At 32.6% G+C, this 22857-nt stretch overlaps 1 protein-coding gene across 5 annotated transcripts in view; it reads left to right on the top strand.

Moving 5' to 3' along the window:
- The window catches only part of CNOT2 (CCR4-NOT transcription complex subunit 2), a 108564-nt gene that overhangs the window by 53949 nt on the left and 31758 nt on the right, over window positions 1-22857 (top strand). For 4 of the 5 annotated variants that reach the window (XM_036018684.1, XM_028533425.2, XM_036018683.1 and 1 more), the window contains 2 exons: window positions 9158-9280; window positions 20153-20219. In XM_036018684.1, the coding sequence (XP_035874577.1) occupies window positions 9158-9280; window positions 20153-20219 (190 nt within the window). Of the gene's footprint in view, window positions 1-9157; window positions 9281-20152; window positions 20220-22857 lie in introns of those variants that run through there. The other variant, XM_028533427.2, reaches the window with a different exon arrangement.

Genomic DNA, 22857 nt, shown 5'->3' with positions numbered 1-22857 from the left:
GATTTGAGGGCAAAAGCAAACAACTTATAGAGGTTTTGTTAATGATCAATGTTATATATATATAGATAGATAGGTATTGCTTTGAGCAGTACTTCCGTTTGCCAAACAGTCAATATATATTACTGCTTATTTATACCCAGCCCTCTGTGTTAGATTGTTCAGGCTGTGTCCTATTCAGCTAACTTGAAGTACATATTTCCATGGACTACAGTGCTACCCAGTGGCTCTAAGTAGTATAATTCTTCTAGTGGGATTTTGTGATAGAAAAGAGATATGTATTATCTCATCATATTAAATTGTAAATTTGAAATACTCGCAAACAGCTTTTTTAAAAAATGAAAATCTAATCTACCTTGAGGGGGAAAAAAAGGGAAATGGAAAAAAAGAGTGTTTTACTATCCAAATCCTACTTCTCACAGTTAGAATGAAGGTTTCTGGTAGTCTATTAGGTATTTTGGAAGTGGTTATCAATTTCAGTGGGAAAAGGCCTAAAACAATTTTTATTCATATGTTTCAGAACTACAAAATGGAACATCAACTTTTGACATAATTCTAATGTTTTTTATTTTTTATTTTATTTATTTTATCCTCACCCGAGGACATTTTTTATTGCCTTTGGAGAGAGAGGAAGGGAGAGAAACATTGATCCAAGGGAAAAGCATTGATTGATTGCCTCCCATATGCGCCTGTGGGTAGGAGGAAGGGGGGACCACCCTCGCCCAGACCAGGGATTGAGCCCGCAATCTAAGTATGTGTCCTGAACCAGGAATTAAACCCGCAACCTTCGGTTACGGGACAGTGTTCCAAACAACTGGGCCACATTGGCCAGGGCTCTTATATTTTTTAAAAATAATTCTTATATTCATTAAGTTTCTTATATGCTGTATTAGTCAGTTAGTGTCAAGTAACTTCATTCAGGTGTATGTGCCCTTTTCTTTTTGATTTAAGCCCAATTCTTTTTATAGTGTTTTTCTGTAATGAAATAAAAATATGATTATGTATAATAGTTGTGTTAGCATGATTGGTAGCTCAGAATCCTAATACTAAAAAGTACTACCAAAACAAAAATTCCTTAGGTTATAAATATTTCTAGGTTGTAGTAGTTAATATTTGAAATAGGAGTATACCAGTTTCAAGGAATGTGGGCTATCAGTGAGATGACCTATCATCCTTTTCCTCTAAAGGACAATAATAAAAATACCAGATTATTTTTTGATATGGCTTCTTATGATTTGTTTCAAATGTTGATTGACTACATATTGATAAAGGCAGATAAATATTAAATGGCAGCTGGCTGTGATTTTTATTAATTGGTTTCTGTCAACTTTGTAGACAACAGAGAATGTGTATATGTGAAGTGTTTACTGATAGTGAATGTGGAATTGGGAGGGAAAAATAAACAGGAAGTCAAAGTCTGTATTCAACAAATAGAATAAAGTCTCCATTAGAAAAGAGTAAGAAAGGAAGGAACCAGGTAGCCTTTCCCCCTCTCCACACTAAATGTTGCCACTTTATCCTTGATAATACCAGCTAAGTACAGACTGCTGTTAGAAGTGAATGAATAAGTTGTCTGTGCAAAAGTCTTGATTATTTAAAGTTGTGAACTGGTGGGTTTTATTATGCTTCACATGTATCAGCATGATAACAGTAAAACTCCTGGCTACACTACAGACTGCATAAGAAAAAGTTGCCATTCGGGATTTGTTCTTCTTTAACCCAGTTTTTAGATGTAGCCTACATATTTAATGCTACAGTATCTATTTCAGTAGTTTATAATGAAATTTTGAGTTTTGTTATAATCCTAATTCCTTGAAGGATTAAAAAAACTAAAAATTATTAGTTCATGTGGAATATGGAAACAGTAATTACTTTTTAATGTTGTAATAGTGTTCTTTTAAGCATGATTTTTTTTAAAACAAATTTTTAAAGATTTTATTTATTTATTTTTTAGAAAGGGAAGGGAGGGAGAAAGAGAGAAACATCAATGTGCGGTTGCTGGGGATTATGGCCTGCAACCCAGGCATGTGCCCTGACTGGGAATCGAACCTGCGACACTTTGGGTCGCAGCCCGCGCTCAATCCCACTGAGCTACGCCAGCCAGAGCTTAAGTATGATTTTTAAGAAAATTTAATGAAACTGTTTCTTAAATAGATACAATCAGTCTGATATAGACTAGCTTTTGTTTCACATACTTTTTTTAGCCAGTCCATTCTCATTCTTCTGCTGTAGAGATCATTTCATCATACACAGCTATTTAATTGTGACATCCTCTACTTACCATTGTTCACCACAAAATAAGCCCCACCCCCTTTTTGACCCTTACTGCTTCTCCCATTGTAAAGCTTTCAGTTTGGACAGAATGCAAACATTAAACTATTAGTCACATGAGTGGGAGTCATTTTACTGTAGTGGTTAGAGAAGGGAACTGTTGCAGATTGTCTGGGTTCACATCCCATCTCTGTTACTTACCAGATATGGAACTTTCGGCACATTAGATCTGTGACCTTGGACAATTTACCCAACTTACCTGGTTCTCAGTTTTCTCATCTAAAAAACGAGGACTACATAAGAAATCCATGAAGATCACATAAGTAGATTATGTAGTTATTATATTAGTCCCAGATTATGTAGTTATTATATTAGTCCCTCCTTATCAACAGTTTTGTTTTCCGTTGTTTCAGTTATCCACAGTAAACCATGGTCAGGAAATATTAAAGTAAATTCCAGAAATAGTTTGTAAATTTTAAATTGCACAGTCTTTTGAGTAGCATGATGAAATCTCAGGCTGTCTTGTTGTGTCCTTCCTGGGATGTGACCGATCCCTTTGTTCAGCATATCCACACTGTACATGCTACCCACCCATTAATCACTTAGTGGCCTACATGGTTATCGGATCATTTGTGGGAGGGAGGGACCACATTCACATAACGTTTATTACAGTATATTATTTAATTTTCCTGTTTTATTGTTAATCTAACTATACCTAATTTATAAATTAAGCTTTATCATATGTTGACATATGACATGTCGACATATGACAACATATGTTGACATGCTGACATAAACTTTGTTGTATGTTGTAGGGGGAGCATAATATATATAGGTTTTGGTATTATCCAAAGTTTGAGGCATCCATTGGGGGACATGGAACCTTGGATCAGGGGGAGAGGGCTACTGTACTGAGTAAATTATTAGGATTATATGAGTAAATACATTTTAAAACATTTAGAATATAACTGATGAATAAGTTATTATTTACTGTAGTATAATTATAGTTATGATAAAGTATTTTCAATGACTGTATAAATCAGGAGTCCTAATTTAGTGTGAAAGTTTCAAAGAATGGGAGAAAGAGTGTTCTAAGTAGAGGTATGAGGATTATGCAAAGCCCCTGAGGTGGAAAAGACCTTGTGTTTGAGTAACTGAAGGTGTGGCAGCAGTTTAGTGGTGGCAGGGGACACATGGAGAGAGTTAATGGTCAAAGAAGTTACCTAGGGCCTTGTAAGCATTATTATTGATTTGTCAAGCTTTTGAAGTATTTCAATCAGCAGGGCCATGACAATTAAATTTTTATTTTAAAAATTCATTTGGCTAATATGGGAAAGTAGACTTGAGGGGAGTAAGAATGGATTAATAAAAACCTGTTTGAAAGATATTAGAGCTGTTAGGAAATGACAGAGATGGAAAGACATGGATGATTTCAGTACATATAGTCTTACCAGCTTCAGATTCAGTTTTTGAAGATCACAAGGGTTGTGTATGACATTTTTCAGAGATTTTCATGAATAGGAAGAACTATGAATAATCCAAGTTAAGCTGAGACATAAAGTTTGTGTTGGAGTTAAGATAATTACTGCTTCAAAGTTATGTTAAGGTTATGATCTCAGGAATCTTGGTCTGTATCCTGTAGGTATGGGAAATTAACAAGAGATAGGAGAACAGGAGAGGGACAAAGTAAATGCAGTAGTTACTAATATGGCACCACACTGAAGTGTTAGTTGGTAGAAGTCTGGCTTATCATGTAGATTTTTGTACCTGGTTTTCCTGCCAATATTCTTGCCCTCTTTTAATCTGACAAAAGTCTAGTCTACTTTTTCTTACTAGTTACCACTGTCCTTCAAGATATATTCCATGTTGGCTATATTGAACGTTTTGTTGTTTCTTGAGCATCCTGTCTCTTGCCAATGTTTGCTTCCACCCCACACACTTTTTTTTAAAAAAATCAAGGCTTCACTCACCCTAACATTACTTCTTTTTTTAATCTCTGAATCTAATTTATTTTTTTTCTCTTTTTTTATTGTTGTTCAAGTACAGTTGTCTACATTTTCCCTCGGCCACAACCCCTGCCCCAACTGTCCCCACTTTCCACCCTTGATCTTACTCCCCTTGGGCTTTGTTTATGTGTCCTTTATACTTGTTCCTTGACGATGCTTTCCCCCTTTTCCCCTCATTATCTCATCTTCTCCCACCTCCCCTCTGGTTACTGTCAGTTTTTTATTTCAGCATCTCTGGTTATATTTTGCTTGCTTACTTGTTTTATTAATTAGGTTCCACTTAGAGGTGAGATCATATGGTATTTGTCTTTCACCGCCTGGATTATTTCACTTAGCATAATGCTCTCCAGATCCATCCATATGTTGCAAAGGGTAGGAGTTCCTTCTTTCTGCTGTGTAATATTCCATGTGTAAATTTATCATAGTTTTTTGATACACTCATTTACTGATGGACACTTAGATTGCTTCCAATCCTTGGCTCTTATAAATTGTGCTGCTGTGAACATTGGGGTGCATAGGTTCTTTTGAATTGGTGTTGCAGGATTCTTAGGGTATGAACCCAGCAGTGGAATTGGCAGGTTAGGGTTAGGGTTTGCTCACCCTAACATTACTTCTTTTGTAATAAAATTTTTCAGTTTCCCTCAGAGAAAATTAGATATTAGATATTCTCTTATTCCTGTTCCCAAAGTACTTATATAGATTTTTATTTTGTAATTGTTTGTTTATAAGTCTGTCCCCTAGCTAGACTGAGCTGTTTAAGGTGGGGGGCTGTTACCTGTTCAGTATTTCTCTTCTGGTATAATTCAGTTAGTTTCTGGCATAATTCATGTAGTAGATCCTTAGCATGTTTGTTGACATGTGAAGGGAGACCAGTCAGGAGGCTAAAAACATCTAGTCCAGAGTTTAAACTAAGATGATGATAGGACAAATGGCAAAAACAGATGTGAAAGCCACTTGGAAGAAGGGATAGAACTTGATGGGTATGCAGAAGAAAGCAGGAGAAAGTAACTCAGGAAATTAATTTTAAGTATTCCTGATTTAGGTTATTAAATTGTACTTCTGAGATAGAAATGCTTAGCAGCACTTTAAAATATGCTTCTAGAATTTTGACTGGAGATAGATTTTGAAATCAGAGTATATTTGTTTGCTATCAGGAAAATTACCACTCCACCATGAGATATGTTTGTGTCCCTTGGAAATAGAATTCTAGATATGAGCCAGCTTTTGCCAATATTACAGACAACAAATGAATTTCAGGTAAGGTCCTCTCCAGAGGCCTTGCTGAAAGAAATTTGTGTAAGATTAAATATTCTTCTGCCTTGTATATGACCTGAGTCTTTTTAAACCTTTCATATTTATCTTTATACACATAGACACATAACATGTATTTTCAAGTCTATTTATGAAGTGTCCTAGCATGTGTCCTTGGTCATTTAAAAAGCTCCAGACCTTGCCTCCTATCTCTTTGGTCTGTAGTTGCCATTCATCCCACCTGGATCAGGGGCCACTTTACCAGTCTGAAATTGTTGGTTAAGATTATCTCAAGTTTGGGGTTTTGTACATTCTTTTTCTGTGACTCTGATTTACTGCATTTGGCTTTGAAATACTATATTTAAGTCTTGAGAATATCATACCTTAAGAATTTCTAGCTAGTGTAAGTTAAATATTGAAGTACGCATACATAATTTCTGGTTAGTTCCTATGGAGTCAAAGGAAAGATAAAATGTCTTGATTAAATGTTTTAGATATGTGTTCCAAAAATTCTTAAGAAACATTGATTTTGGTATATACATATTCCTGTTCTGTCTTGTTAAAAAACCTTAATTTTTATTTTTCCTTTGTTATAACATCTGGTGTGAGAGTTGTGAGAGAAGGTGATAAGTTAAAAATAGATACAAACTCTTGATATGTTCCCTTGAAAAAAGCTGACAGATTATACATACCAAAGATTCTAATAAATTTTATATGTAGTAACCTAAAGTGAAGTATGATTTATTTTTAAATTAGTTTTTCAGATTTCCATTTTCTTAGTTGAGTTTAATATGAATAGCATAACCAGTAATTTCAATATATTTCAAAATAGTGTTGACGTATCTTTCTGAAATCAGTAAAAATTGATGTCTAGGTTCATTTGATTTTTGCCTATTCTCTTCTAGGAAATGATACTACCCTTTTGTATTATCATATATCCATCCGTCTATTTATTAGTGTCAGCTCTCCTTCAAAATAATATCCATTTCTTATTACTTCTACCACTGCCACCACAGTCTGAGCCACCATCTTCTCTTACCAGCCTGTTTCCCTGCTTCCATTTTTGTCCCCTCTCTTATTCAGTCCTTACAAAGTAACTCCAATCATTTAAAAATATATGTGTCAAATTATATCAATCTTAAACTGCCCTATAACTCTCTCTTGACTCCCCACCTCACATAGAATAAAATTCAGTGTCCCTCAGGCCTGCAAGGCACAACATGATCTGGCCCTCAATAGTATCTCTGATTTCATTTCCTATAACTTTTCACTAAGGTCACGCTGCTTGAGCCACACCACTCAGGATCTTGCTGTTTCCTCTATATTGAATGCTCTTCCTATAGATTTTTCCCTAGTTGGTTCCCTTACATCTTTGCTTATTTTCCTGGTTTCACCCTTTATGGCTATTCTAAAAAACTTTTCTACCTCATTTTATTTTTCTATGTGGGATAATGGACAGGCCATTTAAAATTAAACTGGCTTTTATGGAAAACTTACTATATTGTCTTTTTTTCCCTTTCTTTCTGATTTAACAATGGATCAGAAAATTTTTGGTTTCATCCCAGTACCTATCACTCGCGACTGGGGCTTGCATTTGGAGAGCAGAGTATTAACACTTTACCTCTCTCATATTACACTTACTTTCTCTCTCTCTCTCTCTCTCCTTATGTCATGTAAGAATAGTATTTTCACTGATGTGTGAGTTCTGTGCTGATGTAAAACAAAAATGGATTTCTGTGTATTTTGTTTTTTTCTTTTTGGTGTATGTGCACACATACATACCCAGTGAATCTGGAAACATCTGGTATTAGTGGAAAAGGAACATTTTTGTTTTCTTTTGGAGCACTTCATATATTCAGTTTTGTTTTCAAAACATTAAATCCTTTGCACAATATTAGCATGAAGTTTTATTCTGAACGATTAATTTTAGTTTTGGAATTCTAGGAGTCTGTAACTGGTTAAGAGTTTGCTTTGTGTCCAGTTGAGTTGATTAATGGGTGTTAGATTTGATGAGAGATACTTTGGTACTCCCCTGGAATTTAACTGACTTGTGAGTTTCATGTCATTTTCTCACATATGCTTTCTTAGAAGAACTCAGTAGTAATGGTCCTTTAAAGAGAATTAAATGTATCATTATCTTTTAGAAAAACAAACATTTAAAATCTTATATGTAAAGAGTCTTAATTTGTAGATTATAAAGTGCGTTCCTCCCTGTTACTTTTCTGAAATTAAACTCACGAAGAAAACACTCTTTTCCTGTTAATGACTACCTAGGGGGTTGGTGGATAGTCATGTGGGGTCCTCACCCCTGAAATTATATTCAGAATTACAGAAGGACTTTTATGAGATTCACTAAGGGAGTTTACTGCCCAAAGAAGGTTAAGTATATTCTAACAAATCAGTAGACCCTTTAAAAATATCTTTCTGTGTTTCACGTTTAAAGAAACTAATAACCCAAAAATATAGGAAAGCAGTGATTAAGCTGTTCTTCTTTGTTATTCATATTTAATTGAATAGCTTTTTTCCAGACATCAACTGGAAGAATACTTAAATATTTGAGTTTTCTACAATTTTAACAGGGAATTTAGAAGATAAAGCAATTATTAAATAGCATGGGTGCTTTCAGTAAACTTGCACATCCAACTTGCCTTTAAAATCTTCAACATAATCAGTTCACCATATCTACTAATAAATAATAGTAATAACTATAGTGTTTCATTTTGAAATGAGAGGTAAAGGAATTGTTCATTTCTTTTTTACAGTAGAAGAAAATATCCTTATTCATAATCAGCGTACAAAAAACATGTCAAATTTGATGTTTATCCCCAAAATTTTTTTGGAAAGATATAGTCACTGTGTATTCAGGTCTGTATAAATCTCTCCATTATGATATTTTAGTTTGCACATTCACCTTAAATGACTTCAATTGATAGCTTTGGAAACTTTATAAAGGTCACCTTAAAAAAATAAGTAACAATTAGCACAAATTTTGTGAACTTTTTTTTTTAGCATGGGCTCAATCAAAATTACTAGTGTTGGATGTAAGTAAAGGCTTAAAAGCAAAAAGAGCATGCAGATTATATAATGGAGGTGATAAATTTACTCCAGGATGATGAATGAAGAATTATCTTACTGTTATGTGAGGGGTACTGGCTTGAGATAAAATTCCCACTGTACCATTATATTAATAAATTGAGATTGTAAATGAAGATCACATGCTCTTGAAAACAGATAATAAGTAGATATATTGTTGACAAATATTCTAATACTGAAATTGCATGTGAAGATTTTGAATAATGAAACCCAAACTTGATTTCAAAAAAATCTTTGTATGGGAAAATTACACGTGGGGTTGCTATGTTTTCAAGAATAAGTGATATTTACTTCTTTTAAATGCAATTATTGTATAAGACAGGATTTACATTTTTTTTTTCTTTCTTTAGGTCCTGGAAGTAAGCATTTAATGCTGTATTTTTATAGTCAGATTTATGACTTTCTAATATGTCCCAATAACCCTTAGGCTATCTATTTCTTAACAATACTGCCTTCATTTTCTAGTTTCACCTACAAGTAAAGTAAAGCTTGAAATTTTACAAAATATTTTTCATGATAAAAGCAGTGTTTTTGTTTAGGTGACAAACAGCATGTTTGGTGCTTCAAGAAAGAAGTTTGTAGAGGGGGTCGACAGTGACTACCATGACGAAAATATGTACTACAGCCAGTCTTCTATGTTTCCACATCGATCAGAAAAAGATGTAAGTTAATCAGTTATATTGTGTTTACACACTGGTGTATGATGGTCTCTTTCTGGTTCCTTAAAAGCAGTATATAAACTTCACTGTACTGTGTTTGGTTGAATGACTATGTTTTAGATACACTTACAGGCCCTGAAGTACAAAGATGATGAGTTCACATTCTAATGGGAGACAAAATGTTCTATGAAGTAACTTATTTTATGTTAAAATACATATAGAAAGAAGATTTGCACAGATTTAAAGATAAAATTGCAGGTTTCAGTAAAACGTAACCCTTGCTTTGCAATCTTCTGGCTACAATCCTAGATTTCAAACAATATTTCTTCAAAGTTCAGTTGTAGGGATGCTCCAATAGAAAAATTTCTAAAGACCTGTATTCAAGACACGGAAGGTGATACACAGGTGTGAATTGAGTGCTTTAGAAAGCTAGTTGTTCCACACTCCCATGTAGAACGAAAGGATTTAGGAATTAGCCAAGTGATAATTAGCCAATTGATAAAATATTTTAAATGGATTCAATTGTTATTTTCAAATTCTGGTAAGCTGCTTTAAGTTATACACTGTACAGTAAATATTCACTTGTCATTGATAGGTTCTTGGAAACTTCAACTTTAAGCAAAATGACATGTAACAAAACCAGTTTTATCATAGGCTAATTGATATAAACAAGAGTTAAGCTCTTCAAGCATATTTGGTCACAAAAACATCACTGGACTTCTAAATAAAGACCCAAAACATTTCTAATATTAAACACTGAAATAAATGTGAACTATATATACATTTCAGAAATATTAATAAAACAAGTAAGAGAATTATTTTCCAACCTGTTTATTCTAGGTCAGGGTCACAAGTGGCCAGAGCCTATCCCAGCAGCTCAGGGTACAAGGTGGGACTCCACCCCTGGGCAGGAAGACGCTAGTGCATTCATTGTAGGGTGCACACATACACCTGCATTCACTCAGACTGGGGACAATTTAGACAAGCTGGGGAACCTAATGTTAACGTCTTTGGGACACAGGAGGAAGCTAGAGTACCTCGGGGGAAACTGACACAGACATGGGGAGAACAGGCAAACTCCATATAGTCAGTGGCCCCCCACCCCAATGTTCCATGAAATGACCTTTCAAGAGGACATGCTCTATACTTAGTCAAACCAGTTGCATTCTTGTACTTCGTGGTGTTTTTTTTTCTTTCTTTCTTTCTTTCTTTCCTTTATAACCTTGCTTTTCTTGATTTTCCTATCTGGGTAATAATCTCTAATTCTTAACCTAATCAGATTTTTAGTGATGTTTAAAGATCTATAAAACTCTGAGATGTGTAACAGATGCTCTCATTTTCATTAAAAGTTTATCATTAGTAAAGCACTTCCTGTGTCTTTGAGAATTTCACCAATTGGCTTAACCTAGGTTTAAGTTCGGATTTCTCTAGGCTTTTAAATATCCACCCCCACCCTCACCACCACTGTTTTGGTGTTATCCCTCTTTATTTGTATTTGAAAATTATGTCATTTTGGCAACAAACTATCAATTGCATTATCGGGGCTCTTTTTAAATTATGTGTGTGGTAGTTTTCTTAATTAGTATGCAGTTTAATAGCTCATAGAATAATGAATGTCATCTAGTTAATTTTCTGTTGTATTACTGTCCTGTCTATTTGCTGTAAACTATAATTGAATTTTTTTAACCTGAGCTGCTATATTTACGTATTGATCTTATAATGAAAGAATTTGGGGTATCTTTCTTGTAGCATCACTGCAGAAAGAAACTATAAAATTAATCCATGGGTGTGTTGCTGTGATTGCAGTACAAGTTAAGCTTGATGAAAGAGTGGCAGCACTTTTTGATGAAAAGCATTTATTCCACTTAGGAAGTTGTGAAATTTTCAAACTGAATCTGAAATAAAGTATCTGAAGCGAATAATGGTAGAGATATCTGTTTTTAGACAGCAGAAATACCAAATGTTAGAGTTATTTAGTCAGAATTATTTATATCCAGTCATTCATATATCAGTTAGAATTCCAACCTAGTTGTTTGTCGTAGAACTAATACAGAATGATTGGATTCACAAAACTTTTTCATGATTAATTAAATAAAAAGGTAAAAGATAGGGATTAACATTTTGGGCTCTAAAGCAGTACAGATATGTGTTTGGATGTTAGCTTTGTCTGTTAGTAAGAACTTTTCCAAGCCTCCATTTTTTTTTTAATTTGTAAAATGGGACTAATCCTGTGTGTGTGTGTGTGTGTGTGTGTGTATGTGTGAGAGAGAGAGAGAGAGAGAGAGAAATTTTTGCTGTTGATAACTTTTTTTATTACAATATAGTACAGGGGTATTATACAAATTTTAGAAAATATGCATGGGGGCAAGAAAAGTTACCTATATGTTGACAGGAATAATTTATTGATAAAATTTTAATTTTATACTTAAAATTTTTATTTTAAAAATAGTATTTAAATCTGTGACACATTGACAAATTTTTCATTAGAAGGCTTGTAGCAATGTCAAGAATACCAGCTATATTACCGTAAGTCTTTGCCATTAGACAAAAGTAGCTTACTATGTTTTTGTTTTTTTAATTCTCACCTGAGGACATACTCACTGACTTTAGAGAAAGGGGAACGGAGGGAGAGAAACATCGATGTGAGAGAGAAACATCAATTGCTTGCCTCTCACATGCATCCTACTGAGGACCAAACCCACAACCTAGGGATGTGCCCTGACTGGAAATCAAACCTGCGACTTTCAGTTTACAGTACGACGCTCCAACCAGCTGAGCCATGCTGGCCAGGGCAGAAGCATACTGTTTTAATGTTGCTAAATTTATATACATGCACACATACAGAGTGGCGAGTCTTTTCTGTATAGTTATTAGCCATTTGTATTTCTTGCTTTGCAGATTACCAATTTTTGTGCTATTTTCTATTTCTGTATTGAGACAATATCTCTCTTTTTTGTTGGTGTTTTCCATATATTAAAATTAATACCATCATCATTTATTACAAATATTTTCTCAGTATTTTGCTTTCAATTTAGTTTATTTTTTAAATTAAAAATATTTATCTTTTTATTGAATTTGACTCATCAATCTTTTTTTTATTGTTTCTGTTTTTTGACGTCATACTTAGACTTTTCCCAGACTACTTTCTTCTAGTGTTTTTGTGCTTCATTCATTGCATATAACTATGTTAATTAGAAATGTATTTTGGTTTAAAGTGTGAGTTTTATGATGCCAAATTCCCCCTTGCTCTGAATATCCAGTTCTTTGTCCCTATACCATGTACAGTTAGATCACCAATTAGGAAATGTTTCCGTAAATAACCAGATAGTAAATATTTTAGATTTTTGCATGCCAAGAGACTAACTAAAGGATATTAAGTAATTATTTATATAACTATTTAAAATGTTAAAAAAAATTCTTGGTTCATGCACCTTGTACATATAAGCGGTATGCCGGATTTGGCCTGTGTTTAGTAATTTGGCCTCCCTGGGGTTAGACCATTCATTTATGGCTAATTGAAATTTCTTCTTTATTATATTATAATGTATTCTTGTGCCTGTTACTAACTCTTTTGTTTTATTTATCATACTGATTCTGTGGCAGAACTACAACATAGTTGTAGTTTATAGACAATTTTCACATCTTAGTGTCAGGTAAGGTCTTTCCCATCCTTTATAAAAATGTTTTTTGACTATTGCACATTTATACTGATTTTTATCTTCTTTCTGAAGAATGTTTTTTTTTTGTTCCTGTGCCTTATGCCTTTTAATAAGTAGGGTTTTATGGTTGACATTTCCATTACATTTTTCTGATTGTTTTTACTGATATATAGAATACTTTATAGAATAGTTTTTTTATATATATATTTATAACTACCATTCAAAACTCTTTTATTAGTCTTTGTTGATTGGGAATATGGGCTCTGCAAATCCTACTATACTACATGAGCTTATATCTTAGCCACGATTTACTAGCTGTACGTTTTGGACAGGTTACTCAGTCTTTGCATGTCTCTGTATTCTCATCTATAAAATAGAAATAATAGTTTATGACTCATAGGTGGTTATAAGGATTGAATGAATAATTGTATGTAAAACTTTTAGAAGACCAGATAGTATTAAATAAATTTTCCACTCATATATGAATAATAATACCATTATTATTCTGTTCCATTCTCTTGGGTTTTTAGCAGAATAATAATACCATTATCATTCTGTTTCATTCTCTTTAGGTTGTTACTTATATCATCTGCAAATAAAGATTATTTTGTCCTTTAGAAAACTTTTGAAAAGGACAGATTTAAAAAATACTAAATAAGTGACAGATAATTTTGTCATTTTTTCCCCTCTGGGAACAGTGAAAAAGAATTTTAAATTGTAACTTATGATAAGGAAAACTGAGTAATGGTTGAGGTAAGCTTTAAACCAATTATCAAAAAAACAAAACAACAAAAGAAACCAACCAAGTCACTGATTTACCCTATTCATAGAGCAGAAAATGTAACTGTTTCTTTGTCAAATGCATGATTGTAGAAGAATATAGGAAATCATTCTTTATGAGATTGTGTGGTGAGTAATTGCCATGTACTTCTTTAGGCCTGCTTCTTACTTTCCAAGACCTTTTATTTCAAGATACACCTGTATAGTATGTGTCTTTCTATAGAATGCTGAATTTGCTGTTTTGAAATATAAAAATAGTTTTGTAAATATTATAGATATATTACTTAAATGTTTTCAAAGATTAAATCATAGGCAGATATGAGCTTCATTTCTTTTTTATTATACTTTTCTTAATAGAGACCTTATTGAAAATGAAAAGCATTCATATAAGATGTAATAGACAACTCTCTGAGTATAATAAAGCATAGACAACTTAGAATTTTTAAAAAATATATTTGTGTTTTAATTACTAACAGCCTTTCTAGTCTGAGTCTTTGTGCACTCAGATGATTCTTAAGCATAATCATTTTAGAAGACAAACTTGTAAGAACCTCTTTTTCCTTTTTTAATATATGCTGTAAATACATGAAATGCAACATCTATTCATTACTTTTAAAAACTCTTAAAACTGATAAGAGTAGGCTACTTCCTTATTCTGACAAAGAACAACCATTTTGATTTCATACTAGCTTTCGTACTGGTGTTAGACTGTAGTAATTATGGCAAGCAGGGTTTCTCTCAGGCCAATTAATAATCAGCATTTCATTAAAATGTAGTATAAATTAAGGATACTTTCTATTACCATTATTGTTGTCATATTCATGATTAGTATTTAATTATATACTGAAGTAATGTTGGCTGTTCACTTTGGATTCTATCTCAGGACCATAGTACTTGGATTTTTCAAATCTTCACATGCTTCTCTCCTTTGGTCTCCATATATCCAGTGTTTCTAAGAAACTGAAATAACAGGATGATCCAAGGAACCTCTCTAATCACTCTTCCTAAGTAACCTTGTGTATACTTAGCCTACTAAATTCTTGCCTGCATTTTAATAATCAGAGCACCTATCCCTTCCTGAAAGTACTTATTTATTAATTATTTATTGTCCAATTTACTACACTAGAATTTAAGGGCAAAGGCAAGGGCAAGGACTTTGCTTAACTAGTTTACTGCTATGTTCTTACTATAACTTATAAAAATGCATAGACTATAGTAGGCTTTCAGTGAGTCTTTGTTAAAGAAAGGAAAGGGAAATTGGTACTGAAAATATCTTTATTTGCAGATGATATTATTTATCTAAAAAACTCAAAAATCACCTTTAAACCTTTTAATAGAAAATAACAAATGCATACAAATCTGTCATTTTTATATAAAAGCAATAATAACCTTACAGGGTTAAATGTCAATAAATCGGACTGTATGCTAAAGAAGTTGGAAATGTAAAATCATTTGAAGGGAATGTTCTCTTACATTCATTGACATACACATAATTTTCAAACTAAATGTTTAAAGATAAAAACCTATTAATCAAAGGGAGTTAAAATGATATGTTAAATTTTGATATTTCTATAAAAATGATGACAAAGTGTTTTATCTCAATAGCATACTACTGTTAATAATAGTTTATATTCAGAATATACCATTTTATTCTTACCATACTAGCAAGGAGTTTGTTTCTCTTTTAGTGAATGAATAACCAGTATTTATGAGGGAGCATTGAAGTAACTGCTGTGGAAATAAAATTAATACAGTCCTTGTATAAACATTTTATGAGTGCATATGAAGAACCTTTAAAAATGTGAACATTCCTTGAATCGGTTATGTATCTTTCTGTAAATTTGTACTTCGGTGGTTCTAATCTAACATTTAGATAATGTAAAGATGTTTATTTCCATACTTTCTTAGTAAAGAATTTGAATAAGTGTTTAATAGAATTAATATTGACAATTATTATTGACTTTCAGTATTCTTTTAGTAAGTGTTCTTTTTGAAAATAAAGTGTTTTAATCAAAATTACTTGAAATACCTAGTAAACTCATAATTTGTTTTAGTTATCTGATTCATAAGATACCAGGTCCTATGACTTACTTTTCTGTCTGCTCCTTTCCTTGTTCTTGTCTTCTTTCAGTCTTTCTAATGTTATCTGTTTGCCACATTTCATTCTGATTTCAGCAGTTTCATTTTTCTTTAACCATACTATTTTTAATTTTAAAATGCTCTTCAGATTCTATTTATATTTAGAACTTCCTTTTTCTTTATTTTTCTGTTATATGCTATAGTGAAAGTCATATTTCTTTACTGTTTTTCTCCTGGGATAACAACAATCTAGGTATTATCACCATACCTTTAGTGTATTGTACTATGAATTTTTAAAAACTTATTTCATTTGTTAATTGCTTTTATGTTCAAGAAAGTTTTATTTAACAAAACTTTATTGTATTTTGAAGTCATTACATATGTAGACAATAATTTCTTGACCAAACTCATTTTAATGTTTCTTGAAATAGGTTTTATAATTGAAAGTACATTTATTGGAGGGAACAATTTTGAGAGGTGGTCACTATTGGGAAACACAAGTGGGATAGAATAACTAATACTTTGTTGTTATAGATTGCTGGCTGGAGCCAGATTTACCTTCTAAGTTTTCAAATGTACATTTTTTTTAAACAAGCACTTTTAGACTTTTTTTTCAGTCACAGATTTCAGAGTTTTATCTAGTAATTGGAAATAATTTTTAAAATGATTCCTAATCTGTCAATTTCTTTAATATTCTGTATATCAAACAAAGGATAAAGGGGCTTTTTGTTGGGTCAGGGAAATACCTTGAATCACATTACTAGTGCTGGCCACTTTCTGGTTTTTCTTGTTGGTTTGACTACAGTGTGTATTATAGACTGAGAAGTGATGAAGAGTATAATTGTTAAGATGGTTATAGACTGGGAACACAGTAACCTTGTTGGTTTCAGCATTCTACTGATTATGTGACATTTGATCTTTTCTACCATTTCCCCCTCTAAGAACACACATTCTCCTTATTTTACCTGGATTTTGTGATAATAAACTTCTTCTTTTAGATTCTTAGGCAAAATTAATATAAATTTAGGGTACTATTCCAAAAATTCTCCAAAAGGCCAAGTGCCCTCTGACTGCTATTAATGACATTCCTGCCTTGGGAGGAAGACTAGATTACTAGCAGCTGCTGCTACCATTTCTTGAACTTACTATATTATGTGCCATATCTTATCTTCTTTAATCTTCACTTCAACTTTATGAGGTAGGTAGTGTTATTTTCATCCTACAGGAAGGGAACAGAGACTTGACTCTCCCATAGGTAAGTGGCAGAACCAGGATGCAGTCCCAGATTTTTTTCAGACTCCAAAACTGGGCTCTTTCTACTTAATGCCGCACTCCTTACTATGTGTCTCTTGATCTAAAGTTCTGTATTTTTGTAAAAAGTTTATATTATTAACTTCTAGCAGTTTAAAGTATGTAAATTTTCTGGGGTTTTTTGTTGTTGTTAATTTTAGTTGTTGCTGTGCCAGAGTACATTTATAATGTATTTTCTTTGTCCTTAGAAATACCATTTCTAGCCCATTTATATTCCTTTATGTTTTAAATCTATTTTTAGCACTGACATATTTCAAGAAGCATTCTTTTGGGTTTAAAAATGCATAACATTTGGGATTGATTTTATAAGAAATTACATAGTTACACTTTTGACACATTTTGAGGCAGTCATTTTAACACCAATTTGTATAGCTGATCAATGCTTTATGTGTATATTTTGAAAAATTAAACTGTTTTCATATTCCTTTAAAGCAGTTTTCTAACCTTTTTCATGTACTCACACATAGAAAAAGTGATAATATTTAATATGTCTGCTAATTGGCCTCAAGTTCTTGACCCAAGAAGCCATGCTGCCTCTACCTTTATGCTGTGCTTCCCAATGGTGAGAGAGGCCGGTATAACGTCACACCCGAAACTCACTTGTGGCTGTATAATCTTTATGGGAGTATAGACTGAATTGTCTGTTCTTAGGATTTATTTGTTCATTAAACATAAATTTCTGGGAAAAGTAAAATTTTAAGTGGTGCATTCTAAAATGTTTACATTGGCGGATCATTCCAAGTCATGCATTCATGCTAACAGCTTATATTTGAAGCCATTGGAACCAGTTGTACTTTTTACTTTGATTTGTAGCTTGTAATGATAACAGAAAATCATAACTCTTTCCTGCATTTTAATAATTCCTTTACATTTGGCCCAACATACTCTTTTATTTCCCACCCTTTTGTGCCTCATGAGGGTGACCCAGTCACCTTTCCTTTAATTACTGTATTGTCCAATCATTAATATTTCTTGTAAGAAATATTAAGCATTTCATATAAATCTTTTACCTTCTGTCACCAACTAAAACTTCACTATATGTTAATTCATTTTCTTTGATCTGGTTATTGCCACTTGGAAATTAACCTTTAGCGTGCTTAAATTTTTTCCACTTTTTTGGTAGCAGTCATGACCATTGCACCTAACAAAAGACTGATCAGACATAAAATGCTTCCCCCCCCCCCCCATTTGTTTACATTGAATACCCTTTGGATTTGAAAGGGAATATTTGTAAGGTTTGATGCTTTTTTAAAGAAAATTTGTTACTAAATTTAAATACTTCTGTTTTAGAGTAGTGTGTAACTTAGCTCTACATCAGAAAAGTCTTATGTGTATTATTAATTTGAAACTAAAGTTGTACAAAAACTATTGAATTTTAGAATAATTAAAATAACTCAAAATTTTGACATAAAAATAACATGAAATATGTACTGTTAAAGCCTCTATTGTGTAACACTTTCTCCTCCCATTTTTCCTAATGTGGTCAGTGTCACCCCAGTTCTTCACTGGAAACCAGAGTGACCTCTGATAGTTTTGTTTGGTGATTCTTCACTAGCCTCCTTTTCCATATACCTCAGTCATTTCAGTGGAACATCAAGTGCTGTTGCTTCTTCAACCAGAATGCCTCTGTTTTGTAGTCCCACTTCTGCTTCTGAAATTTAGTGTGTTTCCTTTCCTATCCATTTTTGCTGTTGGAATTATCTTTCTAAAGCACGGTTTGATTATTTCATGTCCTTGCTTAATATTTTTTCTCTTTATTGCCATAGTTGGTAGCCATTTTTTGTATGCCATTTAAGAAGATCCTTTACATTTGGCCCAACATACTCTTTTATTTCCCACCCTTTTGTGCCTCATGAGGGTGACCCAGTCACCTTTCCTTTAATTACTGTATTGTCCAGTCATTAATATTTCTTGTTTTGTTTGTATTCTAATCATGTCACTAACTTTTATCACATTTACCCTATGTGTTCTCAGCCTGGAAGACCACTCATCTGTATTCATATAAGATGTTCTCATTCTACAAAGTATTTCTGTTACCTCCCCCTTGTTTAGTACTATTTTCTTCTGGTAATACTTTTTAACTTCTTTTGGAGCATTTGCCACGGTGTGCCTTAGAATATAATTAATTGTATAATTCATTTTCTTCTTTCACAAGATTATTATCCATTTGATGATATAGCCCATGCCTCATTTATTTCAGATATTTTGATGGTTGCTTAATATAAGACACGTAAACATGGACTTACCTATACACATTTTTATTTACTCAGTTTGAGTATCTACTTTGTGTATAGCACTGGCACATACAGTGGTATTCTATAAGGAAATAAAAATTAAACATAGCATGTTTGATGAATGTTTGATGAATGGAATATGCCTTAACAGAATTTAATTTATTCTACTAGGGAAAAAAGAAGATGATGCAATAAGCCGAGAGTCATTATATTGTATATAAGTGTCATGAAATTCACATCACTCACTAGTAGAAAAGTACACATTTACACACACACACACACAATTTGTTATTTGGTGTTGTGTCAACTCCACTTATATGGTTGTATGTATGTTAGTTGTGGTTTTTTTTTTTATTGATACACATCAATTTGTACATACAGGTCATGAATTATTCTTACAAAACTCTTCCATTTAGGTAATATTAATTTAAACTTTGATAAGCTAAATTTAGAATTTACGTTAGTATATTATCTAAGACATAAGGAATTTCACTTATGAAGGTAGTGACTGACTTTTTTAGATACTGTCATGTTTTTGCTAGCCTAGTTTGTTTTAAAATGAAATAGTGATTCTACTATAGTTTCACTTAGAATAACTCAGAAAAAAACTTTTGTAGTGATAAAATTTCATTTTATTTGCATAGATTGATTTCATCCAATTATGACTTTATTATGTAGTATTTATGTTTTTCTGAAGAATAAGAAATGTAGCTTCAACTTGCATATTATGATGTATTGCACAGATTTGTAATGTGTAAATGCAATGTTCTGTGTACTTTCTTTATGCTCTAATATAATTAATTTGTTTCTAGATGCTGGCATCACCATCTACATCAGGTCAGCTGTCTCAGTTTGGGGCAAGTTTATACGGGCAACAAAGTAAGAATTTTGTATTTATTATGGAATACTTTATTTAAAGAGAAAAAATAACTGAGAGCAACCAGTGCTGCCCTTGTGGATTTATTCTAGGGTTTAAAAGGAAAGATATTTAATTTTTAGTTTTTCTTACTTCACTTACATGGCAAAACCTCATTTCAGACCTTTCTCATTCAAAATTTGTTATTATTGAGATACAGGATGGATTAAAATATATTTCTGCATTTTTTATATCTGTTTCTCTGTAGTAATTTTAAAGAATTATTTGCTAAACAAATTAAAAATAGACATCCTCTCTGTTTTCAACTAGAGGAAGTTAAAGGGTTTTTAAAATTTGTTGGTTAGTTGACTAGGTTGTTTCTGGATTTTGGCCTTTTTAATAATGTGAGCCCATTTACATAGCAGTTTGTCAAATGTTCTCTTTGTTTAGCAAATATTTCTTCTTTTACTTTAGTTCAGTCTAGGTATAGAATCTGTGTTTGTTACTTGTAGTTTAATACGTTCTCCATATACAAGATTTTATTTCTTTTTTAAGTATTATAATACTTTTATAGCGCTTAGCACAGTGCCTGGCGCATAGTAAGCGCTCAATAAATGCTAGTTCTATTACATAAAAGTTTTATAAATCTCAATGATAAAATCTTCCTATTTTTTAAAATTTTCCACACTTTTCTATATTAATAATATTTTGTCTCTGTTAGTATCAGAGATTGCTCATCTCTTATTTGTTAATGGGTGTGTTAAAATGACTGTAAGTCCCAGCATAGATTACAGAATAATAATAGAGGAGACAATCTGATGACCAAGTTATCCTAACTAGCTTCAAATAAAAATCATTTCTTTAATTTGAAACTCTTTCCTAGTATAATAAAAAGCAAAGTTTTGTTAGGCATCAGAATATTATTAGAAAACTTCTTTTGAAGTTTAGTGAGGGGAAGAAAGTGTTTCTGTTAAAAATACAGTTTACATCTACTTTTTTCTCTTTCTCTAGTGGCCTTTCTCTTTTGCTTATGAAACACAATGTTGTTAATAGGTAATTAGTAAATATAATTATTAATTGCTTATAGATATTAGCAATGTTCCTCTAAATGGAGAACATTTTAAAAGCTTTTTTATTACATTAGAAAAGGTGTTGCTTATTCACAAGTGTTCATCCTAGTTGTTGGGGGAATATTAGTAGGTAGTAATTTGTTTCTTTCAGCCTGTATTTTAGTGTGAAACATACTACTTTCACCTTTCTGGTAACCCTGTCACTGGCAATACCTAGTTATTTTTAAAGCTACCCTTTGTGTCTGTAGAGTAATTTAGAAAAACATACTTTTGCTTCTTTTTTTTTAAATCCACAATTTTTTACAGCAATAAGTAGATATTAGATTGAGGAAAATTATGTTTGAGAAGCTAAGGTTATTTTATGAAGAATGGCGGTTATTTTATAATATAATCTGTTATATGAATTTTAAAAATCTGATCTAACTTTTTAACCTATAAATGTGAAATTGTAATTGGGCTAAGATATGGAATGGTTTAGGTTTTAAATATAGTTATTTATAGGTAATGATGGACATTTATTGACTTCTTAATTTGTGTAAATGATTATGCTGATTGTAAGGATATGCAAATACTGATAAATGAGCCAAGTTATTTTTATCAGAAAATATATTTTAAGTCAGTGGTCCCCAACCTTTTCGGCACTAGGGACCAGTTTTGTGGAAGACAATTTTTCCTCGGACCAGGTTTGGGGGTGGTCTCTGGATGATTCAAGTGCATTACATTTAAGCTCTCCTCCTGCTGAGCCTGGTTGCTAATAGGCCCGGACCAACACCGGTTCGCATCTCGGAGGTTGGGGGCCCCTGTTTTAAGGTACTTATTAGTTTAAAAAGAAGTCATACATAACAAGTATTTCTCATTGGAGATTAGTGTATTAAATGGCTATATTACTATAGTATTGCTGAAGCAGCATTATTTAATGCATGGCTCACTCTTTTGACACTGGGTATTAGCCTACAGAAAAATTGAACCTTAGATTACCACATACTAAAGTATTTCAAGTCAGGGTACAATTATTCCTTGCCAGCATATACATTTAGAGGTTACAAGTAGTGAAAGAGGACAGGGCCTGGATTTGCAGTCTCTGTCAGTTAGGATAGACCCAAAAGGGCTAAATAAATTATTTAGCTAGTAAGTAGTCTGAATGTGTACCTCGTTAGTGAGGGGTGCAGAGGCTATTATATGGGGCTTGAAGGCCAAGGTTTATAAGTTAGTCAGAATAATAAAACTTCAGGGACTGACCTAAAAAAAGGATGGGGAGATAGAATAAGTAGGTGGGAGTATATTTGTGATGCTAGTCTGTTGTCAGTTAATTGTAATTTGCATTGATCTTGATAGAACTGAAAATTCTTTTGCCTCCCAAGTGTATTGAGTACCACCATTAACTCTGTATTCAGACTGACAAAATTTGGTAGGAATTTGTGCTCTTAAAATGGAGGTCTACTATCTGTTACTGTGTTCTTAATGATTAGAGAGAGATTATAGGTAAGGAAAGAGTGCTTGCTCTAAAACTGAGGCTCACTGAAATTAAAAAAGGGAAGGAGTTCTTCTTGGAGTGGATACAGAACTGCTAAAACTTACAGTCTGGCAGATT

This window comes from Phyllostomus discolor, chromosome 2 (assembly GCF_004126475.2).
Source record: "Phyllostomus discolor isolate MPI-MPIP mPhyDis1 chromosome 2, mPhyDis1.pri.v3, whole genome shotgun sequence".
Lineage (NCBI taxonomy): Eukaryota > Metazoa > Chordata > Mammalia > Chiroptera > Phyllostomidae > Phyllostomus > Phyllostomus discolor.
This window is presented reverse-complemented; position numbering and strand designations above follow the sequence as displayed.